The following is a 22,920-nucleotide window of genomic DNA, read 5'->3' as shown; positions in this document are numbered from 1 at the left end:
TTGACATTATATCACATTACACGATTGGAGTAGGATATTACATTATTTTAGAAACTTAATGAAAAATTGTTAGGAACTAACTTGATCCGATCTGTAACGGTTCTAGACTAGTTTGAGAATGAGATTTTTGTAGAAAGCTGCGGATGATCTAGCTATTGGATCTTTCTGAATTTTGGATATATTGTTGTCTTTGAAAAGAACTTTCCAACGAATCCAAGATTGTAGGGTTTGTTAGCTAGATCTTGAGATATTAGCCGAACGGTGGTTGAAGATCGGATAAACCCTACCTTGTTATCCCTTCGATGGCTAGATAGGTGCTAGGTTAATTCTTTCGGAGTGAAAGAGGAAAAGTTGATGTAGAAGAGAAGGATTAGGAATTAGAGAAAGCCGACCAAGGACTTGGGCGATGGAATGAAAGAGTTGGGAAATGGCACCAATGGCTAGAGCAAGAAGGAAGGAGATAAATGCACAATGCCGTTTCAATTATCAGATAAACTCCAATTAGGGTTTCCTTCATATATTTATAGAGGCTCACCCTAGGGACCCAAACAACTAAGTTAAAACTCTAACAAACGAACAATTTTCGTCGCGGTGTATTCAAACACGCCCAATCGCGTTCGAACTTCTCTGTTTTTATGAACGCGTGCAGGCGTTTGCATGGCCCGTTCAAACGCGGTCGTTGTGTTTGAACGCCCCCCAGCAAAAATCTTTTATTTCTTTAAGTAAAAAATTAAACTAGATAAATATGCTCATCCCAATGAACCCAATGTTGCGAATGGAACTAATATGACCGGAGTCTCAAAAACATAATATGTTCTGTCTTTATTATCGTCACACATATGATATTATTATTTATTATTCAAATCTTGTTATTTGTTTTTTTAATGTTTCAAAAATATTTTGACTTTAGTTTTCATAAAGGTCAATTGCCATAGAAATGAATTAAATTAATTATAGATGAAAAATAACTTTAATAAAATTTAGTAAAATATTTAAGATTAAAATAAATAAAAGAGAAAAAAAATCTTTTGGTCAAATAAGTAAAGTTCGGTGCATTGTGATATAATGTTATTCTTCAGGGGAGCAAATGTAATTTCGGCTTTCTTCAAAAACGAGCTCGGAGAATCCAGTTATCTTTCCGTTGTTAGGGAGGAAAAGAAAGGGCGGGAAGCGGAAGTCGGCGAAGCTGGAAAGGGAAATCCTCTGATTTGAACCCAATGAGACCGTTGAGATACCCAACTATAAACTCTTCCCTCCTCCTCATCTTCTCCAACCTCAAGAAAACCAAATCCCTCCCAAAAATCCCCTGTTCTTCTTTCCCAAGATCCGAGCTGCACCAAGATTGTGAGCTTAACAATTCTCTATTCAACTACCGACCGATTCCCCTCGATCGGATTCGTATGGGGTACGAGATGAACTCGCCTTTGATGAGGCTTCGAGAGCGCGAGTGGTACTCCCCGACCTCGACGAAATTCCACTGCCCGGTAAGCCAAAATCGGATCTACCTCCTCCCTCGTCCTCCTCTAGTTCCGCTCTTGAAACCCTTTTCCTGAATGGGTTCGTGGCTTCGCAGGGTGATCGGTTCATACCCACGAGGAGTCTCATGGATCTCGATTTCGCCGGCGCTGCTCTGTGTGAGAGGGGACTCAAGAAACAACCAGACAATTCTGTGGTATCAACACCTAAGGTGTTTGATCTTATTCGTCTTTGGTAATTTGCGTTATCTTTGCGTGGTTGTTCTTTTTCTTAATTGGGTTTCGTTCTCCCCCCTTGTTCAGGGGGAGTATAAGAGGCAGATAGAGGAGAATTTGACTCTGGATTCGGAAGGGAAGCCAAAAAAGATGTTGCCTTTCAAGAGCCCAAGCGATTGCAGGAGGAGTCTGCTGCTTGTGGATGAGATGATGGAAGAGCGAGAGAAAACTAGAACCATCAAACCAATTCGTCATCTTCCAACTGTGAGTAAAACACAGTCCTTTTTGCTAATTCAGTAACTGGAAGCAACAGACTTTCATTTTTGCCAATTCAGTAAGAAAAAGATCAAAATTGGATTCTCTGAGTGAATTCTGGTTAATCTAGTTTGGATATGTAATATTAACGAGGACTTTTTGCATATTAGAAACCTACATTTTAACTTTGCTGCTAAAGAACTCATCCTTTTTGACATATTTACAAATAGACTCCCTTTTTTTTCCAGATACATTTGCAAAGAGCACCTCTTAAGAGATAATGTCCTTGCTCTCTCATTTTCCCATCTTTGCATGGAAAACCATATGAAGGGCAGTAATAACAATAATGAAATATATCTAGGATATTCCATTTGACTGAATAGTTCTTTTGGAAATAGACCAGAAAATGAGGAGTCATTTTGTGCATTTAGCAAAAGAGAAAAATGTAGCTAGTGATATGAGTAAATAAAAAATGAGTGGAAAGCCTTTCTAGATGGATATTATGCAATATAATGAATGGATTGAAAACTATATATTTGTTACATTCAAATAGGCTTTTGTGGTTCAATAAATGGTTTTTGCTTATGCTAGCTGTGGAGGGTAAACAACTCTTCAGAAGTCAAGTACAGAATGTCCATCGTGAATTCATTTGCTTCTAAACCTTTAAGTTCTCATATGCTAGTGGCTGAGGCAGTGACTTGATGAGTCTGAATGTATCATATATACTACAGGAGTTTGTAATGAGGAATTCTTTATGTAGAAGAACTATCTGAATGAGAATGTTTTTATATGCATTTCGCAATGAATGCTACAAGAGTTTGTAGTGAGGAATTCTTTATGTAGAAGAACTATCTAAATGAGAATGTTTTTATATGCATTCCTCAATGAATACTGCAAGAGTTTGTAATGAGGAATTCTTTATGTAGAAGAACTATCTGAATGAGAATGTTTCTGTATGCATTCCTCAATGATTATAGACATAATATTTTTGAATGAATCTAAATTCAATTATTTTATAATCTAGTTCATTGTTTATTTATTTTCTTTTCTGAACATTAAAACAGTCTGCAGATCAGATACTGCATGGGCCAAAACTGATCGATGACTACTATCTGAACCTAATTGACTGGGGAAAGGAGAACATTCTGGCTATTGCACTAGGCCGTTCATTGTACTTATGGAAAGCTGAGACTCATGAGGTGCAATTGCTGCTAATGTCGGAGAATGATAATGACTACCCAACTAGTGTTGCCTGGAGTGGTGATGGGAAGACACTGGCTGTCGGATTTGCAACATCTCAAATTGAGCTCTGGGATGCAATGTCGTTGCAGTTGGTATGACACACTTTTCCCTGAGGGTTCATTCTTATCCTTGTAAGCTTTCTTTGCAGTATTAATGAACTAACATCGTTGCAGTTGGTATGGTACACTTTTCCCTGAGGATTCATTCTTATCCTTACAAGTTTTCTTTCTAGTATTAGAACTAACTTTATAAAAGTTGTACCTAGCCTCTTTGCAGTTGCAGTTTGGATTTATCGTAATCTAAGTGTAAATAGTAATATCTTCAGCTCTTAGATTTCTTGGCCTTTGCAACAGGTGAGAACTATTGAAGGGCATTCATTGAGGGTCGGAAGCCTTTCTTGGAACCATCACATTTTGACATCTGGGAGCCATGATGCCTCGATCATTAATCATGATGGTGTGTTGATTCATTCTATTTCATATAGTTTATCTTCTAAGATTTTTAAGGGGAAAATATCCTGTCAGATGATTTCTTTTTCTTACTATAATTGCTTCTCTAGTGAGATCGGCAGGTGGATCTACATCACATCTTCATGCGCATTCTGAAGAAGTTTGTGGTCTGAAATGGTCTGGAGGAGGAGAGAAACTTGCCAGTGGTGGCAATGACAACCTTGTACATGTGTGGGATTCCTCTACCATGAGATCCTCAAGGTACCTTCACAGGTTTAATGACCACTCTGCAGCAGTAAGGGCCCTAGCTTGGTGTCCATTTAAATCAAATACTCTGGCCTCTGGTGGTGGAACTACTGATCGTTGTATTAAGATATGGAATGTCCAGAACGGCAAGTGTACCAAAAGTATAGACACTGGTTCTCAGGTAAATCTCATTTCTTTCAATGGATAACATTATCCTTTATGGAGTCATTCTAACAGTAATCTAATATAAGATTGATGTTATTAAACAGGTCTGTGCACTAGAATGGAACAGGTACCAGAAGGAAATTTTGAGTGCCCATGGTTACAACCAGAATCAGCTCAGTTTATGGTCATACCCTTTGATGTCGAAAATTGGTGATCTAACAGGCCACACAGCCAGAGTTCTACACCTTTGCCAGGTTCGGAAGCAATATGAACACTCTTTTACAAAAAAAGTTGCATTAGAAAATCCCCTGTTGCTTTTGTTACAATGTTCTACATATTCTCTTTAACATTGATAGTTATAGTCATCATCCCTTAATGCAGAGCCCAGATGGTTCAACAGTAGTGTCAGCTGCAGCTGATGAAATGATTTGTTTCTGGAAGGCATTTGAACCACCTCCTTCTTCCTCGAAGATGGTTGATCATGATAGAGATAGCATCTTTTCATTGAAGAGAATGCACATAAGGTGATAGAGACCATTACTATTGGAGCGCACAATTTTGTAAGTTCTATTATAGTGTATATATGAAGGCTTCGCATAGCAAGGGTCGATGTTCTGTTCTCCAACTCATATTTATTCCCTTGTATATTAGAAGCTAGAAGAAGGGTCTTTCTGCTAGTTCCTATTTTCTTTTTGCGGAATTGTAAAAAGTGTACTGCCGCCTCCTTGGAAATAAAAAACTTCTAGTTTTCTTCTTACCTTGCCAAGAGTCTTCTGTGTCTGATTTTTCATTAGAAGAAACTTTGAGAAAATAAAGTTATACATAAGCTATGTGACTACTTTCCTGTGAGCCAATTGCATTTGATTCTATATGTTCATATAATCATGATGATGCTAACTTACAGTTGTATCTCCAAAACTAATTTCATCTTGTAGAATAACTATTTACTCTTGATTCCACACTAACGTTGATCATATTTCTAGATAACCCACTGTTATGAATGAGATGTTAAAATTGCAATATATACTACATAGAATCAATCCTCTTCACAATTTGTTTATTAAATAAACTTTAATACACCTTTCAGAAATGCATCTTGCTGATATGGTCTTTATTTCTGTGGCACCTCAGTTTTTGGACTCTGATGCAGTATAGTGAACCCCTTGCAGAGTAAAAATCTGATTATGGAATACATTTTCAGTAGTATCATTTGTAATTGGCTTCTCTCATTAGCTTCTGTTCTAGAAATTTTCTCTCATATGCAGCTAGCTGCACTTGAGTTCATCAGACACCATGTCTATTTAATTTTTTGCTTTTATATTAAGTTGCAGCAGCACATCGAACTATTTCAGTGCTGCAAACATTAGTCCAATTGAACCTTGAATCTGTAGGAAACTAAGAACAATAGCCAGCTCCTAGTAGCGTTGATCTCCAGCATTATAATGGTAGATGGATAGAGAGAAAAACTGAAGGATTTCATCCAATAGATATGCTTCTCCTCCTAGCCAGGGGTGCAGAACTTTTACAGTTCATCTTAAACATGTAGTGCTGAACACTTAGCCTAATTCTTGAAACAAAGCTCACTCCACTTACCGTTCTGATGTTGATACGAGCAGTTGGTCATTAAATCACTTTGAAATTGCTCTACAAAGGGAGATATTATCAATTCATTTCACTTTCACTTTGAAAGAGCATTAAATTGAGTTGAGTTCATTATCATATGCTCCAAGTAACAGTTCAAATATTAATAATCTCAAAGATTAGTTTCATAGACCTTTGAACACGGCAAAATATATATGAATATAAAAGGAATCTCTTCCTTGTTACTTCTAGCATTCAATTCTGTGGAACTCTGGAAATTGGAAGAGAATAAAAGGAATCTCTCAGAACTTCTAGTATTCAATTCCTTGGGATTTTCTTGATGAACAATAAGAACATCTTCTGTAGCAAATTTCTTGCTCTCTCTGGTCTAAGGTTCCCTAAAGGGCCTAAACAACAAATGGTGGACTCTTCATCTTTTATTACTGATTCTTCTATTTAAAATTTAAACTACACTTAAAGTGAATTATAACAATACAACTTGAAACTGATGCACATAATACTGAGACTTGCAATATAACCATACATGAAAAATCAAGATAGCACTATCAAACCGATATAATGTCAACGTACAAATCAGAACATTGTTAGTACAAATACAGCATTCCGATAGAAATTTTATTTCAGAAAATTTTATTTCAGATTTACACAAATATCATGATCTAGCTTTCTCGACAGGTATGCAGGCAACCTCCTATTAATGTCAATGAACAACAAAACATAAAGTCATGAATTTTTCAATAAGATCCAAAATGAATTTTCCAACTTGAGCTTTTCGGAATGTTTCTGTTGTAGCCAAGTCCTTTATTCTTTCAGGCCTCGAAGATTTCTTCCTCATCATCCTTGTCTTCAACTTGTCTATTTAAAGATACATCTCACAAGAATATTCAGTAGAAAACAAAAAAGCAATAAAGGCGATATGATTTTCAATAAAACTCACAGTCATATAAAGCACATGATTCAGTTTAGAGAGTTATGTGGAAAATAATGATAGTTTAGTGGATTTAAATGAAATTATCTCAAAATCTTATAAATCTTCATGATTTTCCATCTCTATGTTAGCATTGTTTTGATTGCTTCTATGCACTCATGAATTGTGTAATGACCTTCTGCAAGCTCTATGGTACATTTAGGATTTGTTCGAACCGTTTCTGCAAAACTGTTGAATCCAACTTGATTTTTCAATCTTTTTGCACAAACAAGTCTTCTATAAGTATAGTGTCACTTAATCGCACACAAAACCCTATTATATATCATATTTATGAGTATCTTTTCTCTACGAAATTTTCATTTGGAAATATTGCACTTACAGATGTTCTCTAATTGGCATGATCCTGTGCTTTCAGTACTTGCATCCTTGCCTTTTGTGCTTCTAAGTCCAGCATTACCAGTAACATGCATATCCCCACATAACATATCTACCGCAACATATGGAGGGAAAATCTTAACTTAGAATATTTTGATTTTCCTACTAAAATAAATTAGTGGTAATTCAATGGATAAAAAAAATAATCCATGTCATTCAACTTAATACATGCTTAACGAATACATACCTTAAGGACTTCCTCCTAGTCTGACTCATCTCTAAGTTTTGGATGTTCTAATATAATCCCAACTCCAACCACTCTTATTAGTAAGTCCTTTAACTATGTTGTACTTGTTGAACAAAACCCTCCATCTATACCCAAGGTGATCTTACTTGTAGGACAAACATATCCTTGCATCAAACCTATCGATATATAATTTCTTTGCACCCTTGTTTATTGAACATTTTCCTCTTCTGATTACCATTGTTACCTTGAACCCTAAAGAGCTGTAGCATGTATGAATCCCATTCATGGGTCTAATTTTGTAGCCTTTGTAAAGAACTACTTTTATTCACAAGTGACTTCGTCCTTGGTATTGCTCAATTCTACAGATCAAATTATTGCAATTAAAATAACATATTAACATGGCTAATTTTGTTTAATGAAAGGGAGCAATGACAAAGGTGTAAAAAGTTAGCCTATGAGTTAATTAATTTCAGCAGACAATGCTCTTCGAAAACTCTAGCACAAACTACACTACCTTACTTTGCTAGATTTTTCTTCCTAGACCGTATGAAGCAACTTCGGATCTCTTCTCCAACATCTCTCAGACAAAGAGCAGGTTAAAGTTCTTCTCCAACATCTCTGCAGTTGTAGAAGAACAGGTTATAGTTCAATAAAGAAAAAGGTAAAATTCAGCAAAGGAAAAGCATACCGATTTCTAGACTTGATATGATTAGCACAATTTTCTTTTCTGGAAAGAAAGAAGCAGAGATGTAAGTACATTAATGTAAAGCAGAAAAGCATATCCTACACAAGTAGAGAAGAATATCTAGTAAGGCAAAGTGTCAAACACCTTGCATGCAGACTTTGAACAAAGAATTGTGTCAAGAAAGCCTGTCTATATATGCAAACCATTTATTAGAGTTATTGTGATAAGGAGAAACACCGACGACTCTCTACAAGCCTTAAAACAAAGGAAACACTGATCATATTCTATCTACACTACGCGAAATTAGATATTAGAAAAGGTTAAAAAAAAAAAAATCCAAAGACAAGCAACTAAGCAAGGAAGGAAACGAACAGAACGCTAGGCTTAAAACAAATTCTTTTAAAAAAAATTCGAGCCGAATATGAAATTGTTCACGAACAAGAACGAGCTAGATTGACGTCCTAACTCGAGGCGACCTGACGTAATTTGAGACGGTGGCATTGGATGAGGAATGACGTGATCACAACCACGAGCAAGATATGTGGTCGGTTGTCACATTCGATCTTACGATCTGACCTGTCTGACGACGTGCTCGGAGAAAAATAAAAATACGACGACGTGCTTTGGATGGAAGACGTGGCCTCAAAAAAGATTAAAAAAAAAAAAGAGAAAGAAAAGGAAACAACCTTTTGCGCACCTGGGTTTTTCGAGGAAATTTAATTCTCTTTGGGTGAGCGATCGATTGCATATATTTATTGGAGGAATTTGAGGTATTTATACAAATTAACGAAGAAAGGAAGAACACCAGGTCATTGGGATTTGGATTCTTGTTCGTTTCTAGCTTCTAACATTGTGAAAGTACATGTAAAGTATCGTCTTTATAATTTTCTCCTAGCATGCATATTAACTCTAGATCTGCTCACTGTTTTGATTATGACCAGAAAATACATGGACTCTTCGAGATTCTTTGGAGATGGCCGGAGTTCCAGTGTGGACGACGACATTACTACTTCCAACTCGCTGAACTCTCCAATGGAGCGGCTGCCTCTTGGGGCTCCAAACGAGATATCTACCTTAATGAATGTGTTGAACTCTCTAATGGAGCAGCTGCCTCCCGAGGCTTTCAACGACAGTGGGGCTTCCACCGATATATCTGGCCTTATTCACGTCTTGGAACCTTGGATGGAACGATCAGCAGCAGGCACTACGAGGAGCGCCGCTCTCCCCAGTAGCAGTGGAGCTGGACCGAGAAGCACGTTACCTCCCACGCTAACGATCGAGTACAGCGACAACAGGCAGAGGAGGAGAGTCATCAGCCATGGTGATGATGAGCAGCCTCTTCAATTTGAGGGCGAGCCCATCCAAATGATCAGACCAGAGGGAACCTTCGATCAAACAAAGGTGCAAAACTTCATCGAAGAATCCGAGACGCTGTCCGCCCCCGGCGCTCCTTACGCTGTGGTCTCCATTATAGGAGCTCAGAGCAGCGGTGAGGATTCCGATCTTCTTTCTCCATCAAAGATTATCTCTTGGTATACGTCCCTCAATAATCGTTGTTTGCTATCTTACTCTGATCAGGAAAAAGTTTCCTACTCAACCGTCTCTTCGGGACCAACTTTGAGGTGATGAATGCGGAGAACGGAAGGTAACTTCCTTCCTTTTACCATTCGCGCAGCCCGGAGGGTTCTCTAGCAAAAACTATATATATTTAGAAAGTTTGACTATCTTTTTTTCTATTTTAAAAGAATCAATTTGCAATTTTTATTTTAGCAGCACACATCAGGGAGGGAGGATAAAGGTGGCTTTTGGGTACATTTATCTGAATAAAGAGAGGCTAATTCGTGAATTCACTGCCTTCTAATGGATACTTAGCAGGTCCTTATTGTGCAGTTTCTTCTTTTAAATAATAGAGAAGAGGATGGGGAAAGGAATTAGAGTTAAAAAAAATTGTCACAGCTTTTCTCTTAAACTTAATCTCAAGGAAGAGTTTTTTTTTTCTTCTCTAAAATACTTTATATTTTACATATAAATAGAAAATATTTCTTATTATTTCTTTGTATTTATTAAATTGAAAAGTAGAGTTGTCGTCAACTTTTAAAAATAAAGACGAAGACAAATCAGTTACAAAACAATGAAATAGAAAGAATTTATAATAAAATCATAAAATGGGGAAAAAAGTGAAACATGATATCTCGTATTTTTAAAACAAAATCTCAACTAATTTTCTTAGCAGTTTTAAATTTCCATACTTTATTTGGAGTGGCGTCTAAGTCAATGGTTTTGTAATTCACAAAAATTTTGTATTTAAGTTTCGAAATAAATTAGACAAAAAAAAAAAAGAAACTCCGATATTTCAAAAGGTGGTTCATTAGAAACAAAGCTACTTCTTCGAGTATTTATTCTTTTCACTTAACACAACTGTTGGGAAGGTTTCCACCCTTTTCTATTTTGTCTTCCGCTAAACCAGACGAGGATATTGTCTTGTAAGAGTTGTTTTCTTTCAAAATGAGACTTGGAAATGTCCATGAACTGCAACACTTCCTGGTTGTTCAACCCTTTAAATTCGATAGCTAGTAAATTAAATCCCTATGTTGCAATGGATCTTCTTCTAATATGTGCCTTAGTTTTGCTATACTTCGAATTTATCGTTTCTTGAATTTATTCAAACAACAAAAAGTATCAAGACCAATTATTAAAGATCCTTAGAACGTGTGTTGAATCCTCTGATTTCATCACGTCCTTAGGCTATTAATTTGTACGTCTACTGTATAGTCCTTTCCTTTTCTTCCCCATTTTCTACCCTTTAGGTTGCTCTCTTTGGTAGGTATCTTAGCATATTCGTTCTTGGTATTTGCAAGTGTTTTACATTCATCAAAAGCCAACAAATATAGATGGGATAACTTCAAAATTCAGGATGCAAATTACCGAGGGAATATGGTTATCACGATGCATCAGACCGTGCATGTTGATTATGGATGTAGAGGGTTATGATGGGAGAGAAAGAGCAGAGGTATTTCTTTTTTTTCCCAGGTCTCTTTACATGTTTTGCTATTCAGGCTCTTTTATCAAATGAATTTTAACAATTATGTTTGATTAGTCAATAATTAACAGTGAAAGTTTGGTCAATTCATTTTAAAATCTTGGTCAGTAGTATTTCAGACTATATTGATTGTGACAAATAATAAGAATTACTAATTTATCATATTTGTCTTACAATATCAGGACAATAGAGCATTCGAAAGGCAAACTGCTCTTTTGGCATTGACAATTTCAGACCTTATGATGGTGAACATGTTAGTCCTCTGACTTGCTTCTCGCTCTCTCCCTCTTTCAAACACATACATACAAGCATACACACATGCCATTCTTTTTGTCTTTAGGTGGCTACATGACGTTGGTCGAGTAGAGGGTGGCAGTGTTCCACTTCTTAGGACATTATTTCAGGTACTTCCTGTACATTAACCTTAAGCTTGAAGAAGTGATGCTTTAAGTGTAGCTTTTCGTTTCCAATTTGGAATGTGAAAGCTACTGCATAAATTGGCATTGTCAGACTCGGGACGTGAAAGTTCCTGTACATTAGATTTTTCTTGTTTTTTCATCTCCTTAAATGCACAATTATAAAGGATGGTGGTAGAGGTGTCATGGAGAAGATAGTATAGCGGAATGGAAGAAAGGGATGAAAATTTCTGCCCAAGAAGGGCAGCCAGTCAGGTTGCTTGCCAATCACATGATCTTTTCTTTAGCCATGACACCTCTATAGTTTAAAAGTTTGGAGATATAATTAGAATGAAAAGAATTTAGGACCAAACAGTGATAATACACTCTATAGTTTAGGAGATATAAACATAGTCTATCATGGACCACAATGTTGGTATGAGAGAATTATTTCATAATACCTAGATTGAAAACCTCATCTAACCGAATATACACCTTTTGCAGGAAAGAGCAAAACTTGGCCCTGGCCGGACAAAAGTGCTAGTTGTTATACGAGGCTACGATTACAAGGTTTGCATCTCTTTTAATATTAAATGGGTAATGCTTTACTGCCCTGACGAATCTCACTACCTACCTGAAATGCCATTCCTGTCTACCTTTGAGTTAATTTTCTGATTCATGGATGAGGCAGGTTTTGAGATAAGATTGGTAGGAGAGAATTGTTGAGGCATTTGTTTGGATACTCTTAGTGGAACCATTTCCTCGTCATGGAGTTGACTGCCCATTGCTCATTTCCTTTCAAGTACTTAGCATTCCACAATATTTTTCAGAATTTCAGGTTAATTTGCTCTCTATTTTGCTATTGTAGACTCCATTTGAGATATTAGAGAAAGACGTTGTTAGAAGCATGGAACAGGTAGCTCTTCGTTGTCTTCTTATTCTTTGTCTTATATCTAGGCATAATGGGAATCATGACATGCACCAACCATTTTCTGCAGCTATGGGAGTCAATACACTATCAATCTGGTCAACAGATAGTGCAATTCAGTGCCTATATTGAGGTTATATGCTCGATATCTTGCTAATTTAATTCTTTTTCTCTATTTAAACTTTCACTTTTGACGATTACTGTGGCTTGAAGGTATTGGTTGTAGCTCTGCCGGATGCAGTTCTTCAAGAAACAAGATTTGAAGAAGAGGTATATTTATTTTTATATAATTTTTCTATGTTTTATTTCTAGTTTATTTCAACAAAATGTACATATGATCATTTCAATTTTAATTTCATTATTTTATAGACAATAATATTTATTTTAATTTTCCATTATTTTTAAACAGTGAAATCCATTTTGAAATCAAATCGATTGAACAATATTCAAATGAAACCGGTCTAGGATTGGCTCCAAATGTAGCAATAAACTAGAGGATGGGGAAGGGTCCTCTTATACAATACTTTTATCCACTTCGAATCCTTTTCCCCTTATGAGTGAAGGGTCCTCTTCCTATTTTTCATGGTTAATCACATGGAGTCATATGCCAGAGGGAGGCAAGTGCATAGAGATGAATACATGCTGTTGCTGAGTTAGGCATGGCAGGTGTCCCTGGCCGCCGGCATCATTTTCGGTAGAAAATCCTGCACTCCCAGCTGTGTAGTCTTCCCTGTAATATGAACTTTTGTTTGGGTCAAAAATGCGTAGTTAAAGAATAATTCCTTGAAGGAGTGAATCCAGTTAGTTCTCTTGCACTCTAGGCTGTCAATGGAAATTCTCTGCGAGGATTGTAGGTTGATAATACTGAGTTCTACCACTTGAAGCAGAGTTCCATCTAGAATTAGTTTGTTTTCTAAATGCATAAATCAATCATCAAATAGATGAGGGAAATTATGATCTAATAGACTATTCAACTTTAAAGGAAAAGAACTAAGCAATTGGATTTGTCTTATAGTAACATAATGAATTAAGACTGTAAAGGTCAACTTCTCTTAGATCATAGGAAATATTGGCTGAAATTATAGGACATTATTGATTTATTTTTCTTAAGAAGTTAAGCCAAATAGTCTACAATTTACGGCCTAGCTTTTAACTCAGCATTACATCAAGCATGTATCAAGCATCCACTATAAAAGTTAGTACATCCAGTCTTAGCTAAAGCATCAGCTATCTCATTGTAGTCTTCTGTATATAAACAAAACTGACACTGCCTAATTGCAATGCTATCTCATTGTAGTCTCACTATATATAAACACAACTAACACAACCTAATTGCAATGCCTTTGACCACACATCTCGCACAAGTTTTTCCCATGTTGTTGGCCACAACATATCATTGAGTACATCGACGATGTCTTATTCATCAGACTCGACAATAAAAGTCCAAAGGTCTCTTCCTCTCTGCTTCACAAATCACTAAAAGTATTTCCCTTAGCTTCACCCCAAAAAGGAGAGGTCTCGTGCCCTCATGGGCTATAAAGGTAAAACTAATCTTATGCGTCAACTGTAGTTATAGTATTATTCTAGGAAACATGGATACTTCCATACTTTTATCATATCCGTATTGGTTACCATATCGGATATGATACTTATCGGACACTTCCTTATACATATCAAATACTTCCTTAAAGTATCCAAATTTTTAAAAATAAGGAAATTGGTATATAACACTTTGCTTTTTAATAAAATTATAGTTTACATCCTATATTTTTACTATTTGTAAATCGATCCCTATGATTTAGCGAATATATGCAGAAAATACCCTAGGTTAGATTTGAACTAATACCGTGAGAATATTCCATTAAATAGAAATATTTTATTTTTAAAATAATTAAAATGCCGTTATTTATAAAATGACTAAAATGTCCTTAGCATGACTTGGTTGAAGGTATTTTCGTAATTATTTCAGTATAATTAACTTAACCCAGAGGTTTGGTTAAGTTTAACAAACAAATCTAATAACAAGGTATATTTTTCTACACATATTTATTAAATTATAGGGCTCGATTTTCAAATAGTGAAAATATAGGGTGCAAACTATAATTTCTCTAAAAGATAGGGTGTCATATGCAAATTTCCTTAAAAAATACCTTTGATATCTTATCGGACCTAAAAGGTTTCTCTTTAAGAAAAGATTGAGTTTGCTTATTTATGTAGTGATCTATATTAGGAAATCACGTTACAATGATCAATTTCTCTTAATTTATAGATTGAATTTGCTTGTTTATCTTACATCTTAGTTAGTAATATACTATGTAATATAGTTGTTCTTTATTACGAATGGTAGTTCTTTTAATGAATAAATTGGAGGCCTCCTTATATAAACTATCATGTGCCACAATAATATATAATTCCTCAATTAAAAAAAATGAAAGTACACAAGTTCACTAATATGTGCGTGTGTGTGTGCGGGTGTACATAAATTTATACATATACGAGCTACGTATCCTAGGCTTATTGTATAATTATTTTTCATTATTTATAATATCAACGTATCCATGTTGTGTCGTGTTGGTATCTTGTATCCGTATCTACACTTCATAAGTATTATTCAACATATTCTTAGAGGCCCATAGCATTACACTAAAAAATCGGGGATCATCTTTTCTACCCGTATTGGCTGCTTAATCAGCATCTTGGTTCCCCTCTATAGGAGTGTAGAATCTTAACTTCTTCAAATGAAGCTTAGAGGCTTAAACAGTAATGGAATAAATCTGACTTTGCTGGAAGCTTTTACATCAATGCATGAGAACCCCTACTGGGTGGGCATTTGCCTTCTAAAATGATTCGGTCGAATTGCCTTTGGCCTTTGGCCACACTTAATGTACAAAGAATATGACCACTAGCACTTCTGATGAACTGCATCCAACTTTTGTGAGATTATACATTCTTGCTCCAAATGAGTGATGACATTGCCCTCACACTAGAAACTCATTTGGCCTCTTAGTTATCTATCAACAAATTATAGGATATATTTACAGAGAAAAGAGGGTTAGAGAATCTAAAGAGCCATGTCAGACCTATAGGTTCAAAATGAGGGCATTCTATGAGGCCTTGGTAGGACGGTTGTCTTGTTGCTGTTGGGCTCATAATGAAGGCACTTTTTAAGGCAACATACCTTATTTCTTCTAATTTGCATCCCATACTTGCTCACTTGTATACATACTATGCTTAAGTGACTGTTGGCATCAACAGTTATCGAAGAATTTACTGAAAGAACATTTACGTTCTTTGCAGGTTACAAAGCTAAGGAACTGTTTTGCTAAGAGTGATCTTGCAGGGTACCGACAGGATAAGGTTTCTGCCCGTGGATTCTCATTCAGTGTGAAGAAGATATGGCAGACTATCCGAAATAACAGGCGACTTGATATTCCTACTCATAGGGTATTAATAATTGTCCCACCAACCATTATAGGAAATGTTTTCATTGGAAACTTCTGTGCATGATTTTAATTCATTTGCTACACCCCAGATGATGGTTTCAATAGTCTTCTGTGAAAGGTCTGCAGAAGATAGTCTTAATCTTTTAGAATCTCATGAGGTACCATACTTTATGTTTATTTTGTTTGTTTGAAACTTGAAAGTCTTTTTTGCTTGTACAACTTAACCTTTTCTACTTTTTATTACTTTAGGATTATTTGTCACTAAAAAGTGGTACGGAAATTACTCCAATGGAGTTCAGCAAAAAGCTGGAAAACCTTATGGACTGCATCTTGTTTAGGTGAGATACTCTAGCTATATACCTCTTGGAACAAATTTTTGGGGCAAATTACAGTTTTACTTCTCTGTGGCAAAAAATAGTTAGTTTGAGAGGTAAAACTGTAATTTATGATATAATATCTTACTTTACCTTAAAAACGGCTAGTTTAAAGATATAATAGTAATTTTAGAACTGGATCTTATTTTATTTCTAATAAATTTTTAAATCAATTGAGGCTTAGCCCTTCCATTATCTTGGCTCATTCGTTTTGCCCATAATTTGGCACACACAACAGCATGGGCATAAACTGAATTTGGTCAGAAAACTTGAACCCAAACCCGGTCTGAAATTAGTCTGGGACTGGACTGTGCCAGGCCTCGTGTAGACTTGAGCTGGACTCCACTTTTAGAGGGGCCCAAATAATATATCTAATAATTTAAAAAAAAATTCTATAGGGTTTTAATTGAAAAAATAGCACTATAGTTTAAAATTTGAGGGAGCTGGGGGATGAGACCATGGTCCCTTTCTCTTGTATGTGGCTCATGGTTTCAATCATAGTAAATTTCAAGTTGCATATTCAAGTGGAAATGTTTGAGTGTACTCTTTTGCATATTTGTGAGCATATGAAATGCATGTCTGTCTTTTAAAGAACTCGTAAATTTTTTATTTGAACTCAAAGAACTCTAGTAAATTATTTAAACAAACTTTAGCGCAGTTGGTTGTGGTGCATATTTCCTTATCCCATGTCGTGGGTTCACATATTCACTGCTATATTTTTGTGTTATTGTTTTTAATTAAATTTAATCCCACATCGGAAATCTAAAGAATTAGAATGATCTTTATAGATAAGCTCTTTTTCTTAGATCATTAGGATCAAAAGTAATAACCCAACTCCTCTAAATTCTGAGTTGTATCTACATGGATGAGTTTCACTTGACTCTTTAAAATCTGATTTGTGCCTTGACAAGAACATAGCTCCCTATTCCGAGACCTTATAGTTCTACTCATTTCTTAGATCCTTGTCAAATTTCTTCCTGGTTACTTGTTCCTCTACTGCAACTAGTTGGGTAGATCTGTTGCCTAACTTTCCATGTTAGGAATCTGGCAAGAATTCTTATAGCGTGGATGTCTAGTTGAACATGTAACTACATTAATCTGCTCAATTATGCAATGGATCATTCTTCACTTTAGAATAATATTTAATTATTTTATTGCTAATCACCCAATTTGGCTCTTAAGACCTCTTAAGTATTATCATTCATATCGAGAGCTCGACTAATGGAGCATCCTTTTCTTTATCATAATATTAATGACTGTTGCCCTCTATTTTTATTATTCTCAATCACAATTTATGGTGTTTCTGTTCCATAATCTTGTTTACATGCCTTTGTGTGTGTTTGGAAGATATGATCAAGAAACTCTCCTATATGAAGCACATGTGAGGAACTTAAAACGCCAAGTGTTGGAGGCTGATATACTGAATGTGAGTACTCTTTTTGTCTCACTTTTACATGTCAAACATTTTTTTTTTCTTTATTTTTTTGTCAGGAGGTAACTAGTTCTTGCTAAAAGGCTACTTGGACAATATTTTTTCTTTCATATTTGATTACCATTGTTTTTATCTTGGTCTATTAGTTGAAGTGGAGATCATCTTTACTTTTTTTAACCAAATTCAGGGGAATTCTGAAATATTCACAAGTGATTTAAGCTTAATTTGATTATTTGGCTTGAATAAATCTAATGCAAGCTTTATTTACCAAACTTTTAAGTGAGAATTATTCCAATCTTGATATATCAAAATTAGATTGAATGAAGCGATTTGATTGAAATTCACAGTGGAGCTTGATAAATTCTTAAACCACGTAAGGGATAAGTTATATCAATTTATAGTTGCACTATGGTCAAATTGAAAACAAAAATGTGGAACATGATAACAGAAAATCTTGTGTAACATAGTAGAAAACAATGACTAGTGGATAGTGAATGCTAATCATATTCTTATCATTAAGACTATTTTCTTACGGAAATAATGACTAGTGGGGCATGTCGGTCCTTGCTTGCCACACAGCACATGCCGAGGCACATGTCTTGCCAAGTGGGAGCATGGCATCCTAAAATAACTTTTTAGGCATTTTTCTTAATTTTGCTGATTAGTTCAATACCTAACGGCACGGGGGTATCTTTAGCATGCCCCTATGCCACGTGCTAATACTATCATAACCTAAATTCAGAATTATGATTGGTCCTACATGCGCACCACAATAGAACTTGAGAAGTTAAGATACAGGAAGCCTTAACATTTCATTCCCAAAATCCAAAATATAAAAGAACTAAATATATGTCAATAACTCCTAAATCAATTAATAATGAAAACACCCACGGGTAAGAAAGAAGTCCAGTACTAGGCAACCAATGTCTTCCAAAATAAAACTAAAACAATTAATACAACTAAAAGGAAAAATCAAAGTCCTAAGTGGATGTCAAAAAGTCCCGGTGCAGTATGTTCACTTGCCATCCTGATCATCATTTGGAAATGTTAAAGAGAGTTTTATGAGCTAACAACTTTAGCTCTGAGTGAACGCACTCCGTATAGATATAATAATAAATAAAAACTATAATTTGTAAAACATGATTTTAAAATCGAAAGTTTAACAATTTATAATACACGGATAATATGTGACATAAAACCAATCATGCTCATTATATGAATAATAAGGCATGAATAATAACAGTACGAGTAACAACTGATAACATGCTCAAATTTAATTATGTAGAACTCTCAATCTCTACAAAATACCATATTTCTCATCTTGGATCTATGCCTTTGTGTCCATGTCAACTAGAGGTCACCCTCGAGATGGCGCTTGAGTTCTTTTCCTTGTAGCCAATCTGATTAGGATTACCAGAGGGTGTCACAAAGTAATAAAGGTACTTTGTCTTTTCCTCTAATCGTTGAAAGAGATTAAAGTCACCATAAGGAGTCTTTCGATTTAGTCTACAACTGTTTCCTAATCTTGTTAGAATCACGTATATAGGTAACTATACTTATCTAGAATGTCTGTTTCCTGGACTTCAAGATAGACTTGAGTCACTATAGGGTGTGAGAATCATATTCTTTTTTTTGCAAAATATGAAGCTGAAAATTAACACTCACTGGTGGGTCCACGTGGAATATCTTGAATTAATAATCTAGGTGCGAGTTAAAATCTGTCATCTTTAGTCATAAACAAATTCGAGTCTACCTTGAAGTCTAAGGAACGAACCTGTTCTAGATCACGATTATTACTTGTTTTGGAGAATTTAGCGAGGTTAGGGAACAGTCCTAAGTTAGACTAAAAAGCTGCTTGTGGTGACTACTTCTCTTAACGGTTAGAAGAAAAGACAGAGTGTGCTTATCACTTAGTGACACCTCTCTAGTGACCCTAGTCAGATCGGCTATGAGGTAAAGACCCGTACGCTATCTCAGTGGTGACCTTTGCTTGACATGTTATAAGTATGAGAAAAGACACGGGCACAAACCTAAGATGAGAAATATGACATTCTGTGGAAACTGATATTTGAGAGGTTTCGCATAATGAAATTTGAGCATGTTATCAGTTGTTACTCGCACTGTTATTACTCATGTTATGAACATTCTTGATATAATGTAAGATATTATCTGCGTATCACAAATTGTTGAACTTTGGATTTTAAAATTATACTTTACGAATTATAGTTTTCGCTTGCTATTATATTTATACCAAGTGGGTCCGTCACGACCCGAAATCAAAATTATGACCGGCCATGTACCTTAATATGCTTGAGATACATGTAGCCTTACTAATACTTTCTAAGTATACAATAACAAGAATTAATGAGAAAATCTAACTTCGATAATATAATCCAATAATAATAAAAATAACCAATGTCATCTCTAATGTGTCTCTAAGCAAATTGAATTAATAGATAGTCTAAAACATAAAGACTAAAAGAACTGAAAGGTAAACATGGTGTATCCTAAGTGGAAGTGGGATCCCGATATATCTCTCTCAGTCGCCACGCTGACCATTACCTGAAATATTAGAAGGAAAAATCCCATGAGCCAACAACTATAGCTCAGTGAGTGAAATCCATTCAAAAATCAAATAAATTCAAAATTTATAACTTTAAATAAAATCTAAATCTAGCGATATAAAATAATAATTCCACTAAGCATTATCTTAAAGTAACAATAATAACGACAATAATAATAGTTGAAAGTCACATCTCATAACATGCTCAGTTTCAATATACTGATTTTTTTTCAATAATAGTAATGTCATTTGTCTCAATTGGGTCTATACCCTGTGGATCCACATCAACTAGAGATCACCTCGAAAAGGCGCTCGGATATTTTCCTCATAACTAATCCGGTTATGATCACTAGGAGGTGTTACTATGTGATAAATGCACCCTGTCTCTTCCACTAACCATTGGGAAAAATTAGAGTTATCTTAGGAAGTCTTTCGATCTAACCTGGGATTGTTCTCTAACCTCGCTAGAGTCACCTAAGAAAGTTATCACAGTGATCTAAAATAGAATTTTTCCTTGAACTTCTAGTTAGACTTGAGTCATCACGGAAAGTCACAAGCTATCTATCTTGGAACTATTATCTAAGTCATACCAAATATCAGTTATGATTTTACCCACTGAAATATTGCTATTTGCATGAAGTATAGCGATGCTCTGAATCATATATTTTGCACACAGAATTACAATAATGAAATTACACACAAAAAATATAATAAAAAAATTTGCACACAGAGAAATACGTGGTCTGATAAAAAGCACGAAATATAATACGAATAAATATGTGAGTGAACCCACTCACCTGAGTCTAAATAAAACAACTAAAATCTCTAATCTCTAGTTCACGAGCTAAAAATCACCACCTTTAATAATAAATAACAATACAATTTTAAATTAAATAATATCATGATTTCTAAAATTTAAAGCTAAATAAATAGTTCAAATGGGCCAAATCAACCCCCATAGCCCACTATTTTTTTTATCTTTATAATAATCGGGTTGAGCCAAAGCCCAACCCAATAATTAAAAAGGACTGGGCTGCGGGCTAACCCGCAGCCCACTACCCAATACTAAGGATCAGGTCAAGTCTTCGAGTTCGAGAGCCAGACCTGAACCCGTCTCTCCCTCGATGAGAACGATGAGGGAGAAAAAAAAAGAGTGGGAGGAGGGAGGGAAAAAGAAGATCGTCGACGATAACGGTCGCCAGCAGTTTGTCTACCTCGCCAACGCCCTCCTCGCGACCACGCCAACCACGACCTTAGGTAAAAGCCACCGCGACGACCCACGGCCTTAACCCTTGGCCAGTGGCGATTTGAGCCGCAAAGGCTCTCTCAGAAGGCAACCATGGCACGAGGCCAATGATGTGGAGCTCCTAAGCACAAGATGTAACAACCCGAATATGCTGGTCAACCTGATTTGTCAATGAAATTGCGAGCACCAAATTTTGGTATTTCTAATCTATCCTATTAAACTTAAACAAATTTGAATGGTGGGAGAGGGCTTACTGACGAGTCGCATGGTGGTCTTTGATTGCTCCGGCGGTGAACCGGCGATCCGATTCCACAGCGACGACTCTGATGGTAAAGAAAGAAGAAGAAGAAGATGAAAAGAGGAAAGAAGGGGGTTGCGGTGGGTGGATAAGAGAGAATTTAGGTTTTTATAGGTTAGGTTTTAAATTCTAATCTGAATTTGATTCGGAGTGGCCAAAAATCTTGCAACTACCCCTCCCGTTGCGTGACGGAGAAGGAGAGGGGAGGGAGGTTGCACGTGCAGTGAACATGCGCCCTCTTCTCTCCAATTTAATTTTTAAGTTCTTACAAGGTTCACTCAATGAGCTAAAAGTTGTTAGCTTATAAAACTCTCTTTAACATTTTCAAATGATGATTGGGGTGCGAGTGAATGTGATGCACTGAGACTCTTTTTTAACTCTCGTTATGACTTTGATTTTTTCCTTTTGATCGCATTAGTTGTTTTAATGTCATTCCCAAAGGCATTGATTGCCTAGTACTAGACTTCTTTCTTAGCCTTGAGAACTTTTAGTATTAATTGACTCGGAGGTAAGGCCCCTCAATCTTTCTGTCCCTCTCCCAATTTCTCTCCTTGCCCTCTTTTTTTTTCCATTGTTTGCAATTTTTATGTCGGCACGATGCTTCCGACAGGCGGTCGGCATGGCGTGTGCCACTGACATTGCCATCCTTAATTGATATATATTTAGTTCTTTTACATTCTAATAGTCTTGTTAAAAGGTAATTTTGTTCGCAATGTAATTTGACAATATAATCTTTTTAATTGCCTCACTTGGAATTGACTTCTGGGTGAAATTCTCAGTATTTCATGTAATTTTTATGAAGTTGACCTGAAATTTATCAGAAAATTTCCCAGTCTAAATGTTGAATATAATGTTGTCAACACTTTGTGGTTTTGTTCCTGCAAGTATGGTTAGTGTCTAGATACTCCTACTAAACAAAGTTTCTTCCTTGAAAGTTGCAATACTTTTAATTGGCACTATTATTATGTTCTTCAGAATCTTTATTTCTAGTACAATGCTTATTCTAGACAGTGCTTGACAAGAAAAAAAAATGTTTACGATAAAAATTAGAGATAAATTTTCTACTTTTCATCTAATGTAATATGGTTGAATTATTATATGCCTCTGAAGTTGCAATTAAGCAACTAGGCAAAACGAAAAAAATCTGGCTAGGTAGGTAGTTCATTTTTGTAAGTAGTTATATATATTTACTCTAATGACTACATTTTGATTGAGTCTAGCAAAGGCGTGAAATCTTCTAGTACCTCTGATATGTGCTCAGTAGTTATATGGTGGTCATGATAATATACTTATGGATTGTCTTGCTTATATATTGC

General features: G+C 35.7%; 2 protein-coding genes and 1 long non-coding RNA gene across 5 annotated transcripts in view; 2 read left to right on the top strand and 1 right to left on the bottom strand.

The window, feature by feature from the left end:
• Positions 1-1,586: 1,586 nt before the first annotated feature.
• On the top strand, positions 1,587-4,708 carry LOC140802238 (cell division cycle 20.2, cofactor of APC complex-like). Its single transcript, XM_073157690.1, has 7 exons — positions 1,587-1,687; positions 1,779-1,955; positions 3,011-3,280; positions 3,542-3,644; positions 3,748-4,064; positions 4,153-4,302; positions 4,430-4,708. The coding sequence occupies exons 1-7, from the start codon at positions 1,604-1,606 to the stop codon at positions 4,574-4,576; spliced, it is 1,248 nt and encodes a 415-aa protein (XP_073013791.1). The 5' UTR covers positions 1,587-1,603; the 3' UTR covers positions 4,577-4,708.
• A 1,523-nt stretch (positions 4,709-6,231) lies between these two features.
• On the bottom strand, positions 6,232-9,529 carry LOC140796535 (uncharacterized). 3 transcript variants are annotated; one of them, XR_012110460.1, is made up of 4 exons: positions 8,362-9,529; positions 7,889-7,927; positions 7,720-7,818; positions 6,232-7,065 (listed from the first exon to the last, which is right to left on the bottom strand). It is a non-coding gene; the product is annotated as an uncharacterized lncRNA (long non-coding RNA). The 3 variants fall into 3 exon arrangements; XR_012110468.1 differs by having other exon boundaries at positions 7,715-7,818; positions 7,889-9,529; XR_012110462.1 differs by having other exon boundaries at positions 7,889-9,529.
• The window catches only part of LOC140796525 (protein ROOT HAIR DEFECTIVE 3 homolog 1-like), a 26,883-nt gene continuing 13,450 nt past the window's right edge, over positions 9,488-22,920 (top strand). Inside the window, exons 1-12 of the mRNA XM_073149573.1 lie at positions 9,488-9,530; positions 10,799-10,895; positions 11,108-11,178; positions 11,266-11,329; positions 11,825-11,890; positions 12,189-12,236; positions 12,319-12,381; positions 12,462-12,518; positions 15,546-15,692; positions 15,781-15,849; positions 15,941-16,029; positions 17,413-17,491. Coding sequence (XP_073005674.1) covers positions 9,511-9,530; positions 10,799-10,895; positions 11,108-11,178; positions 11,266-11,329; positions 11,825-11,890; positions 12,189-12,236; positions 12,319-12,381; positions 12,462-12,518; positions 15,546-15,692; positions 15,781-15,849; positions 15,941-16,029; positions 17,413-17,491 — 870 coding nt within the window. The 5' untranslated portion in view covers positions 9,488-9,510. The remainder of the gene's footprint in view (positions 9,531-10,798; positions 10,896-11,107; positions 11,179-11,265; positions 11,330-11,824; positions 11,891-12,188; positions 12,237-12,318; positions 12,382-12,461; positions 12,519-15,545; positions 15,693-15,780; positions 15,850-15,940; positions 16,030-17,412; positions 17,492-22,920) is intronic.

Source organism: Typha latifolia, chromosome 1 (assembly GCF_019914945.1).
Source record: "Typha latifolia isolate L0001 chromosome 1, TyphaL0001v2, whole genome shotgun sequence".
Classification (NCBI taxonomy): Eukaryota; Viridiplantae; Streptophyta; class Magnoliopsida; order Poales; family Typhaceae; genus Typha; species Typha latifolia.
This window is presented reverse-complemented; position numbering and strand designations above follow the sequence as displayed.

Excerpts from the sequence above, each read along its gene's own strand:
- LOC140802238 (XM_073157690.1), top strand. The coding sequence starts at position 1,604 with ATGGATCTCGATTTCGCCGGCGCTGCTCTGTGTGAGAGGGGACTCAAG. Across the intron at positions 1,956-3,010 it reads CAATTCGTCATCTTCCAACT|TCTGCAGATCAGATACTGCA; the intron begins GTGAGTAAAACA and ends ACATTAAAACAG. Across the intron at positions 4,065-4,152 it reads GTATAGACACTGGTTCTCAG|GTCTGTGCACTAGAATGGAA; the intron begins GTAAATCTCATT and ends GTTATTAAACAG.